This window comes from Rhinolophus sinicus, chromosome 7, assembly GCF_057876585.1.
Source record: "Rhinolophus sinicus isolate RSI-liver-muscle chromosome 7, RSI-T2T, whole genome shotgun sequence".
NCBI lineage: Eukaryota > Metazoa > Chordata > Mammalia > Chiroptera > Rhinolophidae > Rhinolophus > Rhinolophus sinicus.
Window position 1 is genome coordinate 5,015,067 of NC_142507.1, and position 17,606 is coordinate 5,032,672.

At 41.8% G+C, this 17,606-nt stretch overlaps 1 protein-coding gene across 2 annotated transcripts in view; it reads right to left on the reverse strand.

Moving 5' to 3' along the window:
- Positions 1-17,606, reverse strand: part of STMN2 (stathmin 2) — a 44,690-nt gene that overhangs the window by 4,682 nt on the left and 22,402 nt on the right. For both annotated transcript variants that reach the window (XM_019725595.3, XM_074318586.2), the window contains exons 3-4: positions 16,267-16,439; positions 4,996-5,187 (exon numbers count right to left, since the gene is read on the reverse strand). In XM_019725595.3, the coding sequence (XP_019581154.1) occupies positions 4,996-5,187; positions 16,267-16,439 (365 nt within the window). The remainder of the gene's footprint in view (positions 1-4,995; positions 5,188-16,266; positions 16,440-17,606) is intronic.

The window sequence follows — 17,606 nt, forward strand, 5'->3', positions numbered from 1 at the left end:
AGTAGGTGATGCAGGAGAGTTATAAAAGCAAGATGTGACTCAATCAGGAGGAAATGGACAATTCAGCAAGGTTCAGTAGAAGTCCTCTTAAATGACCTGCTAGGTTAATTAACATTCCCATTCCCTCCATCCACCTTTCTGTCTGAGCTCCTAAATGTTGACTTGCTTGAGGCTAGCAGTCTTTTATCTAGTATTTCCACATACAGAGGATGCCAAAAAATGTATACACATTTTAAGAAAGGATATGACTATTAAAATTGTAATAATATATACCGATAACGAAAGATGACTACAAGTCACGTTTGACTTCTGCAATTACAAGAGGTGCTCAAAGTGGTTACCATCAGCATCCAGACACTTCTGATTATGGCGAACTACTGCTTGAGCAACGTTGACCAAAGTGTCCACTTGTATACATATTTTTGGTACCCCCGGTATTTGTCCCTTCTCTGGTTGAACCATATGCTTGATCACAGCCAATGAGATTTCCAAAGCTGTTCAGCTAGCTTCATTTGAAAATTTATTTCATTGAATAATATTACAGTATGAAAAACTGTGAGGAGAGAGAGAATGCTTTGGAAACACTTGAGAAAGTGAAGTATTACTAGCTATTGGGTGGATCAACTATAAAAGTTAGGGGAAAGTTGTAAAAATTGTACATCAAATTATTTTGCAGATGTCTTTAGTCCTCACTCCACTTTAAAGAAATTGAAACTGTAAATCATAGCTGATGTGATATAGGTGTGGATCATGCAAGAAAAAAAAAAAGACACAGAACCCCAATTTATTGATTCACTTCTCAAAAACGTCCTGGCCTACAACAAAAGATTGAAATTGAATGTATGCTTAAATGTTTACTGTTAAAAGTTTATGTGTAATGAATGTGTGTGTTATGGTTAAGATGATTATACCTGCTTTAACTGATTTTTCAAAATTAACTACTCATTACAGTTCCCGGTTGGTCGGGTCTGGTAAGATAGCTGCTACTACTCAGGGTTCCTGATGGGTCAGGTGGTGACTTTCCTGCAGGATACTTACTATCTGGTGCTTCAGGGGAGGAAGAACGTGTCTTTAATCGTTCCCACTGCATCTCTCTTATTTCTGTTTCTTGTACTATTCCAAGAATAAGAGCATTTTTAACTTCACCAGTGTATCAGTCATAATTGACAGACTACGATTTTGAGTCCTGGGTATGACGATTCATGTCACACAATGTGAGTGACACTCAATGTGAATGACATAACTAGATCAGCCTAATGCAGGGCTTTGTGGCACAGGCATGCCTTCTCCCACGCACTCTCCATACTTGATTATTTTCTATATAATAAGCTGGAATATTGAGATACGGTACTATGGAAAACAGGAATTAAAATAGAAAAAAAAGAGTGTAACATTCTTTGAAAGAAGAAAGAGCACTTTCATGGAACAAAGATAAAAAATATTTAAATGTAATTTATGACAACATAACATAGCATATTTAAAAAGCCTTTAGCTCAGTGTTCTCAACTCCGGCTTATTATTAGCACCTACTGGTAAACTTTAAAAGTAATGCTGATCACTGGGTCCCACAACGGACAATTAACTCAGAATCTCGTAAAGAGCTCTCCTGTAGATTAAGTGCAAATGGGATTGCTTTTGGTTTAGGCTTGCAGTTTTAGCTCTAGGCTTCGTGCTAACATGGCTAGGAGTCCAGGAGTTTTCTGGAATTGATCAGTGAATGACATCGAAAACCCCATCATGAGTTCTGCATGAGGATATGCTCCGCTCAAATGCTCAATTGTGAATTGAGGCCCTGGACTGAGGGCTGGACGGCAGGCAGATTGTTGCAGAAGCTCACGAGGAATTTTGTGACCTCTCTTGGCTGACTGACAGGACTGCGAGGGCTGTCCCCGTGGTGGGCACAGAGTGTGTTAGCCCTGATGTGGATTTATTGTTACAGTATTCGCTGTCTGTATTGGCCACATCACGTGCTGTCTTATTCTCTGGTGTTTGGTGCTAGGTTATTTATTGCTGGATTTTATATTGTCTGCATGGAGAAAGAGACGGTTGTTAAATAATTTTTTTTTATTTTTAATATTGGTAATTAAAAAAAAATTTTATTCATTTGAGTGTGTTTTTCCAGGACTCATCAATTCCAAGTCAAGTAGTTGCTTCAATCTAGTTGTAGAGGGTGCAGCTCACAGTGGCCCATGTGGGGATCGAACCGACAGCCTTGTTGTTAAGAGCACCGCTCTCTAACCAACTGAGCTAACCGGCCGCCCCAAATACTTTTTGATATTATATCCCTTTTCTGTGTTTCTAAGTACATTATGGGACTGAATAAATATTCATTAAATGATTAATTCATTAATAGGTGTGATTTCAGTAGTAATCGTCTTTTCCTATGGCAGATTTCAGAATAGCTTCTGTTACCTTGGGAGTTTCATGCATTTTCAGCCTTGCTATTACTATTGATCCTCTTTTTCATTTCTAATTTCATTGCAGTAACTTCATTCAATGAAAAGGCTAGATATTGGTCATAATAAAAAACTTTGTCTTATTTTAGAGAAAAGCAAAGTAAGTAGTTTTAGTACACACTCATACACCAATATGTAAACAAAAAATTGTACCAAATCTACAACGTATTTAAAATACATCAACTGGAAGAAAATTTGGTGTTCCCTGAGGAGTACCTCCCCTTTACTGAGAAGATAGTAGATCTTGGCTGACACTGGTCAAAGATCCTACTAGATTTGAAAGGCATCTCTTTAGCTATGGAATGCCAGGGAAACTAGGGTCCTAAAATGATCTGGGCTGCGTGTTTAGCATGGGATAGAATACTATCTTCTGAGGACTTAGGTCAGCATAAGCTATAAACCACTAGTTCTTAAACCTGGCTGAATACTGGAAGATCTGGAGAGTTTAAGAAAAATACGGATGACTGGGTTCCACCCCTGGAGACTCTGCAGCTTGATTTCAGGAATATCGAACATGCTATAGGTGGATTATTTCCAGGACAAATTGTATGTATGTATGTATGTATGTATGTATGTATGCATGCATATATGTACGTGTTGGGGGAGGAGACTAAGTCTTCGTGAGATTGCGGGAGAGCGCAAAACGGAGCTGGGCAGCAGGTAGGTAAAGATAAATACACAGAGAAAAATAAGTTGCCTATTAAAATCTAACACTGGAAATGCTAGTTAAAATGTGCAAATTTTATAAACTATTTTATAATTGAAAGCAATTGTGTATGTGTGTAATTTCAAAAATATTAACGCTTTTGAAATTGCCAGTGATAAAGATCATACACTGGACACTAAAGGTCTGAGAATCCTGCATTGATATCAACGTGTCCCATTCCTAGCAATGCCACGTGATTTTTTTTTTTTTTTTTTTTTTTATGGCTGAGATAAAGGTCAAGCCACAATTATCCTGTATAGAACGCTCAGTGGCTCTCTGCTGTCCATGGTACCAGCACCCCTCAGCAGGCATCTCCTCAGCTGTGTGGAAAAATGCCATGTGGGGCAAATGGAGGAAGACTGGTCAAGGTCATGGGCATACATTTCAGCCAATGGAACTGTGCTCTCCTGCATCTCAGCCCAGCACTTGCTGTGGTACCGCCATATGTAACCTGCAGAGCTGAATTCTGGTGCCTCCTCAAGTGCTGGCCTGACCCACAGTGACACAGTTCTGAGTATGGAAGCACTAGCGTATATAAGTAAACTGAGTCTCAACTTTGAAGTTTTGACCGAGCCATTCAGTGGCTGTTCTGCCCAGGGCACCAGTACTTCTCCCCTCGCCTCCGAGAACCTCTCTGTCTGCTGCCGCGTCAGAGCCCACATGCCCACGCCCAGCAAAGCTTTCAGAAGTTCCTTAAGAGGGCAGGTGCCCATGAAAATCTCCAGGAAATGAAATGTATAGATACATTTAGGTCTTCTGTCTGATTTCCTGTGGTTCTGGCCTGATATTTGTAGTTAGAGAATGGGAGTCAAAACAAAGAACCACCAGGATATCAGGATCAGGCTGCCTGGTCCTTAGATGAGCTGGGCCAATTCTAACAGGTGACATAAAGCTTCCTAAGAAACATACAGAAACAGGAGGCTGTTCGTTTTAGACTCTCAGTGCTCTGATAACAGGAACAGTCCCATAACTCCCTGTATCTCCAGGGCCTAACACGTAATACCGGCCAGTACTGGAGGGGAGGGTAACTGCTCAGAAAAGGATGGAGATATTCTTTCTCAAAAATCTTTCTCCGTGCCTAATCTGATGTCTGAAAATGGACAGAGCTAGACTACTCACAGCAATATGTCCATTTTTAAAGGAAAGATTTTTGAGGGGTGGTGGTGATGGCGGTGGCTAGATAGCATCGGACCCACAAAAAGGCAAGAAAGAATGTTTTCTGGAGGATCTCCAGCGCTGCTCATCCCGACTGATGTCAGTGCTTTACGTTCAGGGAGGTGAGGAGAAGGGCACCAGGAAACCAGAACGTGAGACAATGAATGCCTCCTATTCGCTCCCCTTCCCTTTGGTACCATGTGCTGTTATTATAGCCGAGTGCCTCCAGGGAGAGAATGGGCTTCCCACCATTCATAAACATTCTGTCCTTTCCTGACAAATACATTTTCCCAACTTAATATCGATATATTTCGTATGTATTAATTAAAGGTTAAAGTAAAATGAAACGTTACTATATCTTATATATGTGTGAAGTATTTAATGTTTCTAGTTGAGTGTTCCCCATCGGTTGGTTCTGAAGGTTTGCCCAGCAGTCTTATACATTTGGGAAGCACAGAGCAGCCTCCCTGAATCCATTCAGCCCTGGAAAGTTGGACAAAATGTTGGGTCCGCATCTGTTGCTCTCCCACGGTCAGTGCGGCCCTGAGAGACCCGGCCCACCGGTGAGCTCTCCTCGGTGTGTGCAGGTTTTGGCCTAAGTTGCTGGTGCCCGGATTTGGGAGTCCACCCAGCTGTGTTGTGTGTGAAAGCAACCTCTGCTCGGGGCTCTGTCCTTACCTTTTCCTGCAGACGTTCGATAATAGCAGCTAGATTGGCCTCACGGTTTTCCTTAATTTGTTCCATTTTCAGGATCAGCTTTTCCTCCGCCATTTTGCTGAAGTTGTTGTTTTCCTCCAAAGCCTTCTGCAGGACTTCTCGCTCGTGCTCCCGCTTCTCCGCCAACTGTTTCAGCACCTGGGCCTCCTGAGACTGGGTAAGAAAAACACGTCTGTTTTATAATCTGGTGGAATAAGGGCCCCGACTCCAGAAAGCGTTCTTTGCGAATGAACAGTACGTCTAGCCTTGAGCCCTGCTCTCTCTTCGGTACTTTAGAGTGTTCTGTAGGATGTGGTGAGTTGGGAATTGCGGTGAGCTGGGTTTTCAGCTGTGGATTTTTCTGGACAGGCCGTTTTAGAAGAAACACTTAACCCTCATTGAGGAGTTTTTGGTTTGTTTTTAATATGTTGCCGTCAAGCATTTATGCAGTGCTGTAGTGAATCACAGGACAGCAGCATCTGGTGAAGCCTGAGGAAAACAGGTGAGGACTGGGGTAGATTCCAGTCTTGTCCCTGCCTCAGTGTTTCCTGACCAGCTGTAGTATGGATCCTGCAATGGACTTTTCAGCTTGCACTAATCATATTGCCAAACTCACTTTCTTGTTTTGTTCCATGCTCCCCCCCCCCCCCGCCCACCTTTTACCGTGTGCCAGATTCCCTTTGGAGACTTGTCTGCAGGCAGACTTAATGTCCACGTGGCCACAGACCACTGGAAAGTCCTTGTTCTGGCCTTTCTTGACTATTCTGAGGTTACCTGGGTCAGCTTTGAAGCCCTGTGCTGCCCAGTGGTTAGAACGGAAAGATCAGTGCCTCGCGTACCCCCACATTCTGTGCACTGTCAGTCTCTGCCCAGCAGGAGGTGGTGTGGTTTCGTAGTGAGTGTTCACCATCACCGCACCCTTGAGAGCCATGTGGAGGCCTGGTATCTACTTCCAGAGATTCTGGCTCTGGAGCCAGGAATCTATGCTTTTGATAAGCTTCCCTAGTGCTTATAATGCAGGCAATTCCCAGTCTACGACTTGAAAAATGCATTGGCATGGGCTTTGGTGGCAGGCCTGTGTGGAAGTCTTAGCTGTGTTGGTGACTCAGGAAGTGTTAACTTCTTTCCATGTTCATTTTCTCCCCCACAATAACACAGCTAAGACAAGTCTTAGCCAATCCTGAGCTATCCAGGTTTAAAACTAAATTACTGCCCACTCTTTTCATTGTTTCTGGGTAATTCCTTGGGACCGGCTGGTCTGCTGAGATGAGCCTTCACAGGAGCAAATGTGAGTACCTAAGCACGGCCTATGAAGTATTGATTACCATTAAAATCACTAATAGGAAAACATTTCAGCTGGTGGTCGTGCTTGTGGGGTCTTACTGGAGAAATCTTGCTGTATAAACAATATGCAGTCTGACAGGGGAAGAAACGTCTCTTCCGAGAAAATTCCACTGGAATGGTAAAATCAGACAGCCTTAAGAATCTGTGTTGATGTGTTCAACACAGTTCCAAAGTTTATCAGGAAGGTGTTTAGTAACTCACTGCAGATTAGACAGAAAATTCTGGGACCCAGCCCCACTTCTAATTTTAACCCCGACATGGTTTCGCGGACATCTTTAATGGACCCAGCACGTTCTGGCTTTGTTGTAGCTAGCCATGGAACCAATATGAAAAATAATGAGGAAATGTTAACACAAAGTAAGTTCAGAATCAAATGGAGCCCTTCTGGAAGAAACATGGACAAATATGTTTTAGCTGGTTGATCCTCCTCCCTCTAGGTGGGATTATGGGTAAAGCGTCCGACGTTAGTTTTGTTTTTGTTCTGCGACGACCAGGACTATTGAATGGTTTCAAAGAGGCAGACTGACGGAAAAGTTGTGCGTGTGTCTTTCAAGTCTCTCTCTGAAAAAAGTCTTTGTGGAATTATGATAATGGTTATATTTTTGGCATATGGGTAAAAACATTACGTATCTCGTCGGTTTGTTTGTAATCACAAAATGAAATAATGTTTGCAAGCTATTCAGCACAGTGTCTAATCAAGGGTAAGTTAGTACAGAGAAAATGGTAGCCATTATTATTGCAAGTAAAACTCAAAACCCTGTGACTGGACCTGATGGCCATTGAACCTGCTGGTACAGCTAAACTCAAGTGTAAAATTCTGCCTACCTCCTGTGTGCAGGATATTTGTTCAGACTCCTTTGATTATCAACTGTAAGTGGATTCAGGGGTCCTCATGTTTCCTTCCTTTCCTCGCTCCCTCCCCTGTACCTACACTTGTCCACGTAGTGGGTTGTACTGATAGGAAATTTCATAGGGAAGTGAGCACCTCAAAGAACGAGCAGGAAACAACTGAGCCTTCATCTTAGAAAGTTCAATTCAATCTACATAACCACCACTCCAGAGAACTTTTTAGAGGGAGAGAAGTCTGGGTTATCACAAAATGCGGGTGCCATGTGTCAAAGAACTAAAGATTGGAACCTAGGTTTCTCTCTTCATGGACAGGAAACCGTGGGGCAACTTCAGGAAACACAACCAAACAGATCAAAATAAAGCAAAACAAAACTTAACTTTTCAAAATTCTCTATAGCAGTGCTTTCCGGTGGTTTTCCTCTGTACAGTATGTGTCCATCAGCCAGAGCTGCTAAAGGCAGGTAGACACGTGAAACTTTGCTCAGTGTGGTAGCAGGGCCTTCCCTTCCTTTCTCCTCAGTGCGTCCAGCGTGGCCCTAGATAGAAGCTACCTGGATTTTTTATGGCCATTTCTTGCGGAGAGTTACCACGGATAGTTATCAAGAGGCAACTGCATAATTTTTAATTTCCAGATGCATAATTTTTAATTTTCAGATGCTTGAATTAACTTTGGCACTTCGTTACATTGTGTTGCAACTTAATGTTTATATTTGCATTCTTAACTTTCTTATGTGAGAGCCAAAGATAGCAGGGGAACAGGCCTGAGGAGGGAAGTAAGGCTAATATAGCACGGCATACCTGTTCCAACTTCTTGCCTTGATGGGACACGCCTTGTCTGTGTGAACAAACTCCCACGGGCCCCACTGTCAGTCATGGAGAGAGGCCTGTTGCATTTACTTGAGCTGCGTTTGCTGTTGCAGCCCCTGGTATTTTGTTAGCACAGTGACGGGGTGAAACGGAAACAGAAGGCAGTATATGCGTGAAGCCACTGCTACATGCCCAAGATGTGCCACACTCAGGGCTCCTCACTTCTGTGGTGCCTTTGCTTGCACACTTGGAAGGGACTGTTGGCAGCCACCATTGTCGTAATTCCTGCATTGGTAGGGCCTAATAACTATTTGCATTTCACGTGTTTAAAGCTCAAGTCCATGAAAAAACTAGACGACGAGAAGTCAATTAGGAAATGTATTCCTCACCGAGAGAATATATATGGCTCCCTCTTTGGGTCCTTCCTCATCTGTGCTCAGCTCTTACACAGATTCTTCTGCAGAGCTCTGGGTCATGAGGGCCTTCCCTCGGTTCCTAAGGCCGCTGTCACTCCATTGCTGCAGTCAGACTTCTTTCCTCTTTGACAGCCTAGCGTCCAGCTACCGCTGACTCTAACTTCTCTAATTTTATTCCTGGGAGAAATTGATTCTCTCGCGAATGTAGCTTACGCTCGCAGTCATAGGAAGAAAACTGGTTCTGGTTCCAATATTTCTATCAATGCGCAAAGAAGCATTTAGTCCAGAAAACTACAAAAAGATGACATGAAATGAGTATGAGGATGCAGAATAAAAATGTGAAATGTGGCAAAGTGGAAGCATTTGCCTTCCTTTTAGTAGTAGTACTATTACATGATCGAATAAATACTCTGACTTTATTCCTTACTTGGGTAGGTTAGCAGAAAGCAATCTTGGTTGCATGGCCTCACAGGGAGGTTGGAGAGGTGGGATTTGCTGAAAGTTGTTAAAAATAAATTGTTCAAGGGAAGAGGCTCTGGCCATGGAGGAACATTTTGGAATAGCATGTACCTAACTAGAAGGTCACTGAGAAACTGAAATAGAAAATGAGGGCATGCTAATGATCAGCTGGTATAATAATGCACATGTCAAGGCAAAGTATTTATAGAGCCAAAACGTCCAACACGGTGTTCTGGGAGGTGAAAGAACCTTCTCCATCTTGCTGTTGTAATAACAGAAGCACATTACTGCTGAACACCTTTTCTAGGCGTAAACCTCCTTGCACTGAAATAAGTACGTGAGGCACGTGAAGGGAAAAATAATGAGATGGGGAGAAGAGTTACTATACGTTTAGGAGCACTTGAACGTTTTCCGTAGAGGTTCATTACCATTTCTTATATTACTAAGAGTTTAATTACCGTACAAATGAAATGGAAGATAAATTTGAGCTAAGTGGTTTATAAAACTCATTTTACGTTAGGTACGCATACGAGATTTAAGACTACATTTTAGACAGTGCTAGTTTTCCATTTGTTTCTGAAGCAAACACATTTTTCTATCCCTTTGTTTTCTTGTCCATTCTGATCACTTGGATGTATTACTTGCCATCCAGAACCATTTATCAGATACTAGATCTCCTAGCACCTACATGCTTTTATGCAAGTAGGTTAGATGATGTCTCTAATTATTGGCTAATGAAAAAACATTAGCCCAATTAGTCACAAATAATGTCTTATTAAAATATGACAACTGAATATACTTGTGTAAAACCAAAGGGTACAATATTTATTTGTGTCGAAGGATCCATTGCAGAATGAGATGTTTAAAATGATTACAATTCAAAGACCTTTAGAATGAGCCCTTCTGCTAAAGCCTATAATGCGTTTACTGCGATTCAGTCAACACAGAAGCAGGGGGTGACACACGTGGGGAATCTGTGGCCCATGTGTCACCTTCTCTAAGGAGTAGAATGCTTCCTGAATGTTGAATAATCCAGCACTTAATAATCCAGTTCAGAATCCACTGCTATACAAACCACCCCCTCTTTTCTGGGATTCGACTTGAATTGCTATCTGCAGGATGAGATGCCGACAAATGGAAAAGGTAAGTCTGTCACGTTTGGTGACTAATGATCAGCTTTATGCTATTTTATCAAAAATAAGCAACACATCTTTCAGAAGTTCAGTGACTTTGGAGTTGATTGTGCTAATATTGTCACTATACCAATTATATCTCATGGGACTACTTCGTGTAGAATTCTTTTTAATTTAATGTATTTTAGTGTGAGATTTTTATCACTGTCATTTAAATGCGTAAGTTTTCATTGTTTTTTTCATAATACTAATTTTTTTCAAGCCACTTTTAGTTGGGTTGACCTATTTATTTATCTGTTACCTATCAAATGACATTTCTTTGTACTTTGATAAATAGTATTCCTAATATTTAAAAATATTTATGAAACATTGTATTGGAACATTTTAACATTGGCATTAATGAGAAACTTCTCTATAAAATTATGAGTTTGCTAGATCACCATATCTGTGAGGTCAGGAACTGGATGAGTTTTTATGCAGAGACAGCTAACAGTGCTTTCATGGTGCTTATGTATCTTTATGTGGCGTTAGTAACTGTTCTAATTCTCACAATAACGCCATGATGTCAATGCTGCTATCAGTCTCATTTTACAGGTGGGTAAAATAAGGCATAGAGAGGTTAGTGACTTACTCAAGGTCACACAGCATTAAGCGTTAGAATTAGACTTTAATAATAGTCATTCTCTTAACCACATGTTCTTAACCACTGTGCTTTAAAAAACACTTAAACACTACTCAGTTTAGGATGCCTGCATAATTTGTCGTCCAAACTGGGACACTAATAATATTAAAATAATAGTAATAATAATAATAATAGGAAGAATGTTATTAAAACAGCAGGAGTAAGCTGGAGTTGTCCTGGGCTAACTGGGGTGTGTGCGTAGCTTAACACTTCTGCCTCTCGCTAATGAATAAATGTTTGTTGAGTGAATAAATGGATGCATGGACGACTAAAGTGCTCATATCATTTCACCCATGTGGGTCAGTTGCAATATGGAAACTTTGATTTCAAGATAGGAACTTCAAGCAAACGTCATGAGAGAATCTGGTCTCATGGAGATGAACCCTGATTCCCAGAGATTATCAAAGAGGGGAGAATAAGCAGGGAAAGGTCTTATTTTTTAAAATAAAAAAGTTCCACTAGCTAATCAGTGGAGCATTAATTCTGGTTCAGAGGAGCCTGAGGGAGGGTCATCCCACTTAGGAACCAGATGGTCACATGGAGTGAGGAATATAGAAAACTGCCAGAACACTTAGCACAGTGAATTCAGGGCCACATGGAGGCGCCCCCATGGCAGCCTTCCTTCCAGCTGTAAATCCAGAAGGCCCTGTCACACAGTGAGGTCATTGGTTCCCAGATGTGGCCCCGGTATTCCCAGAAGCAGGCCATTCAAGGGGGATGGGGTTTCATATGCGTTTTTATGTTTTAAAAGCCCTATCAGAAATCATATTTTACCTCTATGTCTACGTCTATCTTTATATTTACTGTGAGTTAGAATTATGCCAATCTAGTGAGAAAATGCTGTTATTTTATGATAATCAGAAATAATGATTGAGTTACAGATTCCTTTGATTATAACAACGAGGAATTAATACTTACTTACATGTAATATGTTTGGTACACAGAATCTTTAAAAACTTGTAACTATGGGAAAAGAAATGGATCCAGGGCAGTGAAAATGTGGCTGACCACTGGGCTAGGTTATACTTTTGCATATTTTTGAGAGCCTTTAGTGACGCCTCGTTATTCACATAATGGAATTTGAGCCTCCAACCTGGCATTCGAGGCGCTCTACAGTGTCACCTCACTACCTGTCCGCTCCCCACCCAGATCCACTAGTTCAAGCTACTGGTCTGCCCACTACTGTGAAACACACTTGCGGCATTCTCACTCGGGGCATACTTAGTTCTGGGACCGCTCTCTCAGTCCGGAACACTTTCATGTCTTCTCGGTTTATCTGACACTATTTGTTTTTCTAGTCACCCAGCTTTTTGAAACAGTTGTTTCTCTGAAAATATGCCACACTTCACATCAAGTGGTGAAATGGTTTTCTTTTCCTTAATGACCTCCTATTTCACTTGAAGTCCTTAAATCCCTCTGACCACAATTTCTACCAGTCTCCCCTTCTACTTCAGCCACTCTGTCCTCTTTGTTACTGCTCAAGCTGTCCTAGCATACTCCTACCTCAGGGCCTTTGCACTTGCTGTTCTCTTCAAATGTTCTTCTAACCCCAGAGCAAAGTCACGTGACTCCTTGCCTTCATGCTTCTTTTTCAAATGTTCTCATATTCAAGAGGCCTTTTGTGACCATCCCATCTGAATAGCACCATTCACTCCAGCACTGCTAATTCCCTTTGCCCTGCTTATATTCAGTATCACCTGACATATACTTATTTATTAGCTGTTTTCCCCCCATTGAAATGTAAAGTTTATGAGGAATCCGTAGTGCTTAGCACAGTGCCTGTCAAATAGTAGGTGCTCAATAAATAGCTGTAGCTGCATATGGCTATTTTCATATTTCTTTTTAAAAACGTGACTGCTAGAAAAATTTTAAATACATTTGTGGCTCACATTATATTTCTATTGGACAGTCCTAGTCTGGATAGCTGCATAGATGGCTGTTTTCATTCTACTTATATGAAAATAACCACAAAGGATGTCAGCAGGGATAAAGGAGAGAATTACAAATTCATAGTGTATGAGCTAAATAATTATTCTAATGGTTATAGTAACACTAAACATTTACAGATAAAAACTGGATGCTGGGCTGGCCCAGTGGCTCAGGCGGTTAGAGCTCCGTGCTCCTAACTCCGAAGGCTGCCGGTTCGATTCCCACATGGGCCAGTGGGCTCTCAACCACAAGGTTGCCAGTTCAATTCCTTGACTCCCGCAAGGGATGGTGGGCAGCGCCCCCTGCAACTAAGATTGAACACAGCACCTTGAGCTGAGCTGCCACTGAGCTCCTGGATGGCTCAGTTGGTTGGAGCGCATCCTCTCAACCACAAGGTTGCCGGTTCAACTCCCGTAAGGGATGGTGGTCTGCGCCCCCTGCAACTAGCAACAGCAACTGGACCTGGAGCTGAGCTGCGCCCTCCACAACTAAGACTGAAAGAACAACAACTTGAAGATGAACGGCACCCTCCACAACTAAGATTGAAAGGACAACAACTTGACTTGGAAAAAAGTCCTGGAGGTACACACTGTTCCCCAATAAAGTCCTGTTCCCCTTCTCCAATAAAAATCTTTAAAACAAACAAAACAAAACAAAACAAAACAAAACAAAACAAAAAAACAACCCCAAACTGTGGATGCCTGTAATTTTGCTTGTCTGATTCATTTCCGTTCTTCAGGTAAGAATACCGCAATTTTCTTTGGGGGCATTACTCCTCTAGTCTCCTTACCCCAGATATCTTACCTCCTCTGCAGGTTAGTGGTGCACATGTGATCCAGGCTAGCCAATCACAGTGCTGCCTTCCCTCGGCTGCAGTGATTGGCTCTGGGTTGGGCATGTGACCCAGGCCAGGCCGTTGAGACTCAATTCCAGGGCTTTTTAGAGTTATTAGGAAAGAGAAGCTGTCTTTCTGCTGGAGTTGCAGATTTGTGAGGAAACAATTTGGGATGACTAAAACTGAACTTTCTTAGTATCAAAATCCATGAGCTACAGGAAGAGATAATAGATATAAAAAGAAAGTTTTCTGATGCTGCTGCTTGATCTCCTGAATCCAGCTGTTTTTGAATCTGCAGCCAGTCCCAGGATTTGAGTCTCTACCCTCTTTTGTTTTAGCTAATTGAGTTTTGGTTCCATGCATGTCCTCACTAAGATAATTATTGAGATATATGCACTTGCTGAAGGCTCTTTAAGAGAATTAGCAGTTCTTCAAATGAGAGCTAATTAAGTCAGTACAGCCCAATACAATAAAATCAATTAATGATTTTTTAAGTTGGCACTTTCTGTTCATTAGTTACATTTTCTTCTAATGAAAACCCCACTACCAGGACACCATCTATATAATGATTTTTGCCTTGAAAATTTTAACAAATAATACCAGAAATGTGAAAGAATACTGATTTTAAAGGGGTCCAAAAAAACCTTTTTCCTGGGAGTCATAGTGCTGGATGATTACATTTGTAGATGTCTTTTAGTCATGTGGCCAATTTCTAGTTCAATTGTGTAAATGTATAATAGTTGAGAATTTCCTGCTGTCGGGGCAGGGATTTTACCAAAACCAGTAAGTAGGTCACTCAGGGAGTTTTATAAGAACACCCAGTTCATTTTGATCATCTCTGTGTTGTTCTTCGTTGTCTTTTAACAGTTTCCTGTGAATTAAATCCATTACCTAGAAACACCAGCAATATCCTGAACCATGTTGAATTTTTATCTCTGAGTTTCAATTTTAGCTCAGTCACTCAGTTTGTATTATAATCAAGTCACAGCATCTTTATCTGTCAACCCATGACAAACGCCACTGCTTGGGTGAGGACTTAAACAGCCTCGAGTGCAACATGCTGTCTCCTATTGTGAGTCATGTATATCTGCTGGCAGCAAAGTCTCGATGGACCGTGACTCTGAAAAGTTCATTTAGCTTTACTACGAGAAGAAAGCTGTACATAACAAAAAAAGCGAATAAATATTTTTAAAGCAACTTCCTGTACATATACTTGGATTAATAGTTCACTTTCCTTCTTTTAAAATCCTTATCTATAACAACACTGATTGATCAAATACAATAAATACATATGTAGAGAAATACACAGACACTTGGAGAACCTCACTCTAGAAAAAACTGAGATTGTGAGCCAGTATGTTACATGACAGTACGATTTTTCAACCACAAAGATTACAACAAAAAGTATATTCTGGTTCAGAAGACTTTATCTGAGGACATGTAATCTTTGAACCTTGTTATCTGATACTATGTATGTATCACACACACACACACACATTTGGGTTTCTCCTGTACACCCTGTCAGATAATTGAGTCTTTAGGCGAAGGACTATCTTCATTGTCTTTCTAACTATCCAGCGTAGAAGTGTTTAATACGCTGGCTAACTTTTTATAAGCAACATCTTAATAAAATAAACTATTATAAATGCAGAGTTTCCATTCAAATCGTAAGATCGTACATGCAGCATATTAGTGACTACATGATTCTGAAACTACATCATGATAAAGTCAGCGGAAAATACAATGCATTAGTGAATTACCTAAAATTTCATTTGGGTGGATCAAGAGTATCTTGATGGGCTGGGCTCCCATAATCACATAGTTGGTACAGATGTGTGCAGACATAACTTCTGTCGCTAGATATATCTTTGGGATTTCTGAGTGCCCTCATTTTTAATACCCTTGGCTTTTCTTAGTCATCTGACTGTGGAAATTAAAGATCTGGCCAAAGAAAAGCTCTCTCATACAAACAGAGACCAATGGAACAAAGAGAGAAACATACCATCAAGGCTTGGAAGTGGGCACTGGAAGATACTCAGATCCCAGAAAGGGTCCTGCTCTTGGGAAGCGCAACTTCAAGGCAGGTAGCCAGGCCTTGAGGAGGACAGGTGCAAGCTCCTGGCCTTTACCCTGGTGTGCAGAGCATCTGGGCAGGAAGTACCTCAGAGGGAGGACCTGGAAGTTTCTAGTTCCAAGGAAAACCATGCAGCACACTGGGGGCGGGATGCAGACCCCGAGAGGGAAGCGTCACCATCCTGCAGCCGTCCCACCCCCGCCCTGGAGTGAAATTACCTAAGGCTGTGCTTTCTCCTTTATGATGAAGGACTAGGGCAGGGAGACTTTATTATACACTGAGGGATCCCAGCTAGGGGAGGGCGTCAGGGCACTGATGCTCTTTGTGTCTGAGATGTTGGGCTTCAGCAGTGTTCACAGGCTGCACCTGTGTCTGTGGAAGAGCCACATGTATTTAGGTGTCGCTGTCCTCGGGAACCTCTGCTGAAAGTGTGAGTGTGCATATGTGTGTGAGAGTGTGTGTGTGAGAGAATGTGTGAGTGAGTGTGAGAGTGAGAGTGTGAGTGAGTGTGTGTGTGTGAGTGTGTGAGAGAGAGAAAGAGAGAAGGGGAGGGAAAGGACGGAGGGAGAAGTTAAAAACCATGTACGGGGACAGATGGGTACTAGACTTATTGTGGTGATCACATCGTAAGGTATATAAATGTCTAATCACTATCCTATACACCTGAAACTCTTGTAATGTATTTAACTATAATTAAAAATTGGATCAACCATTGGAAAATGTACCTTTCTTCTTTCCTCTGCGGCCTCCAGCTTTTTCTGGATCTCCTCCAAAGACAGGTCTTTCTTCTTTGGAGAAGCTAAAGTTCGTGGGGCTTCTGAGATGGGAGATGGTGGCTTTAAGATCAGCTCAAAAGCCTGGCCAGAGGCACGTTTGTTGATTTGCTTCACTTCCATATCTGAGGAATGAATATTTGCAAATGTTAAGCATACAGAGCATGAAGCATGGTTGTATTTTAATAATCTGAATTCCGGCACTTGAAAATAACATTGCTGTTCAAAGAGGAATAAAATGCCACCTGTGATCATTTGCTCTACTATGATTTCTCATTCTTTAGTATAATTATGGATATATTTTAACATATTATGGATATATTTATAACATTGTGGAATTCAAAAATGTCCACAGGGAGTGGAATAATGTAGGTATACTTAGGAAAAAAACAGCCTGAATTGATTTAAACTAAACTTTATTTTCCTTTTGAATAAATATGAACTTCACATGAAAATCAAGTAGCACAGATTTAGATACTTATTTATTTATTTATTTATTTATTTATTTATTTATTTATTTATTGGTGGAAATCACCATAGCTGGAGGCATTTTCAGGCTAAACGATGAGGAAAATAACAAAGTCATCCGGTTCTCATATATAATCCTGTGGTGGGAAATCGCAGGAGCTGTTGTTAGAACCAACAAAGCTCCCTGAGTGGCTGGAAAGACTCGGCTCCCGCGGTGCGCATGTGCACAGCATCCTGCCGCATTACGGTCTGCTCTGCTGTGTGGGTGTGTTGACCTGAGTCGTCAAGCGTGTGTAGTGTCCACTCTGGGGAGGACATGTGATGGGGTCCTGCCTTCAGGGTGCTTACTGTCTAATGGGGACAGCAAGACAAGGTCCCACTGTGATATCTTTAATCCGACTTTGTGTCTGCTTAGAACGTCCCCCTTAGGATGCAGAGAGGAGCCCGGAAAGAGGCCGTAGCGGAGGGGGAGGGTGACATTCACTTCTCTAAGCTGTACACTGTGTCTGTCTAAGAAATGGTTAAGAACTGGAAAATGGCTAGCCACGTTTTTCTCACCAGCAGCTTATGTGAGAAAGGTAAGCAGGTTATCAGACCCTCAGCAGTGCGCAAGCGATGCTGAATTGTCTGTTCAACTTCTAAGACTGAGCTTATGCAGAACTTCTGACTTTCTTCTTTCCCCCTCAGTCTCTCAGCGGGCAGAAACCGGCACTCTGTCCCCTGTCCCACCAAGGCACCTGTGTACCCCCTGTCTCGGCAGGTAACCACGTTGTGACCTCCTTACTGACTTGTTTGGTGGGGTGCTCTTCTAGGCCCTGAGTTCC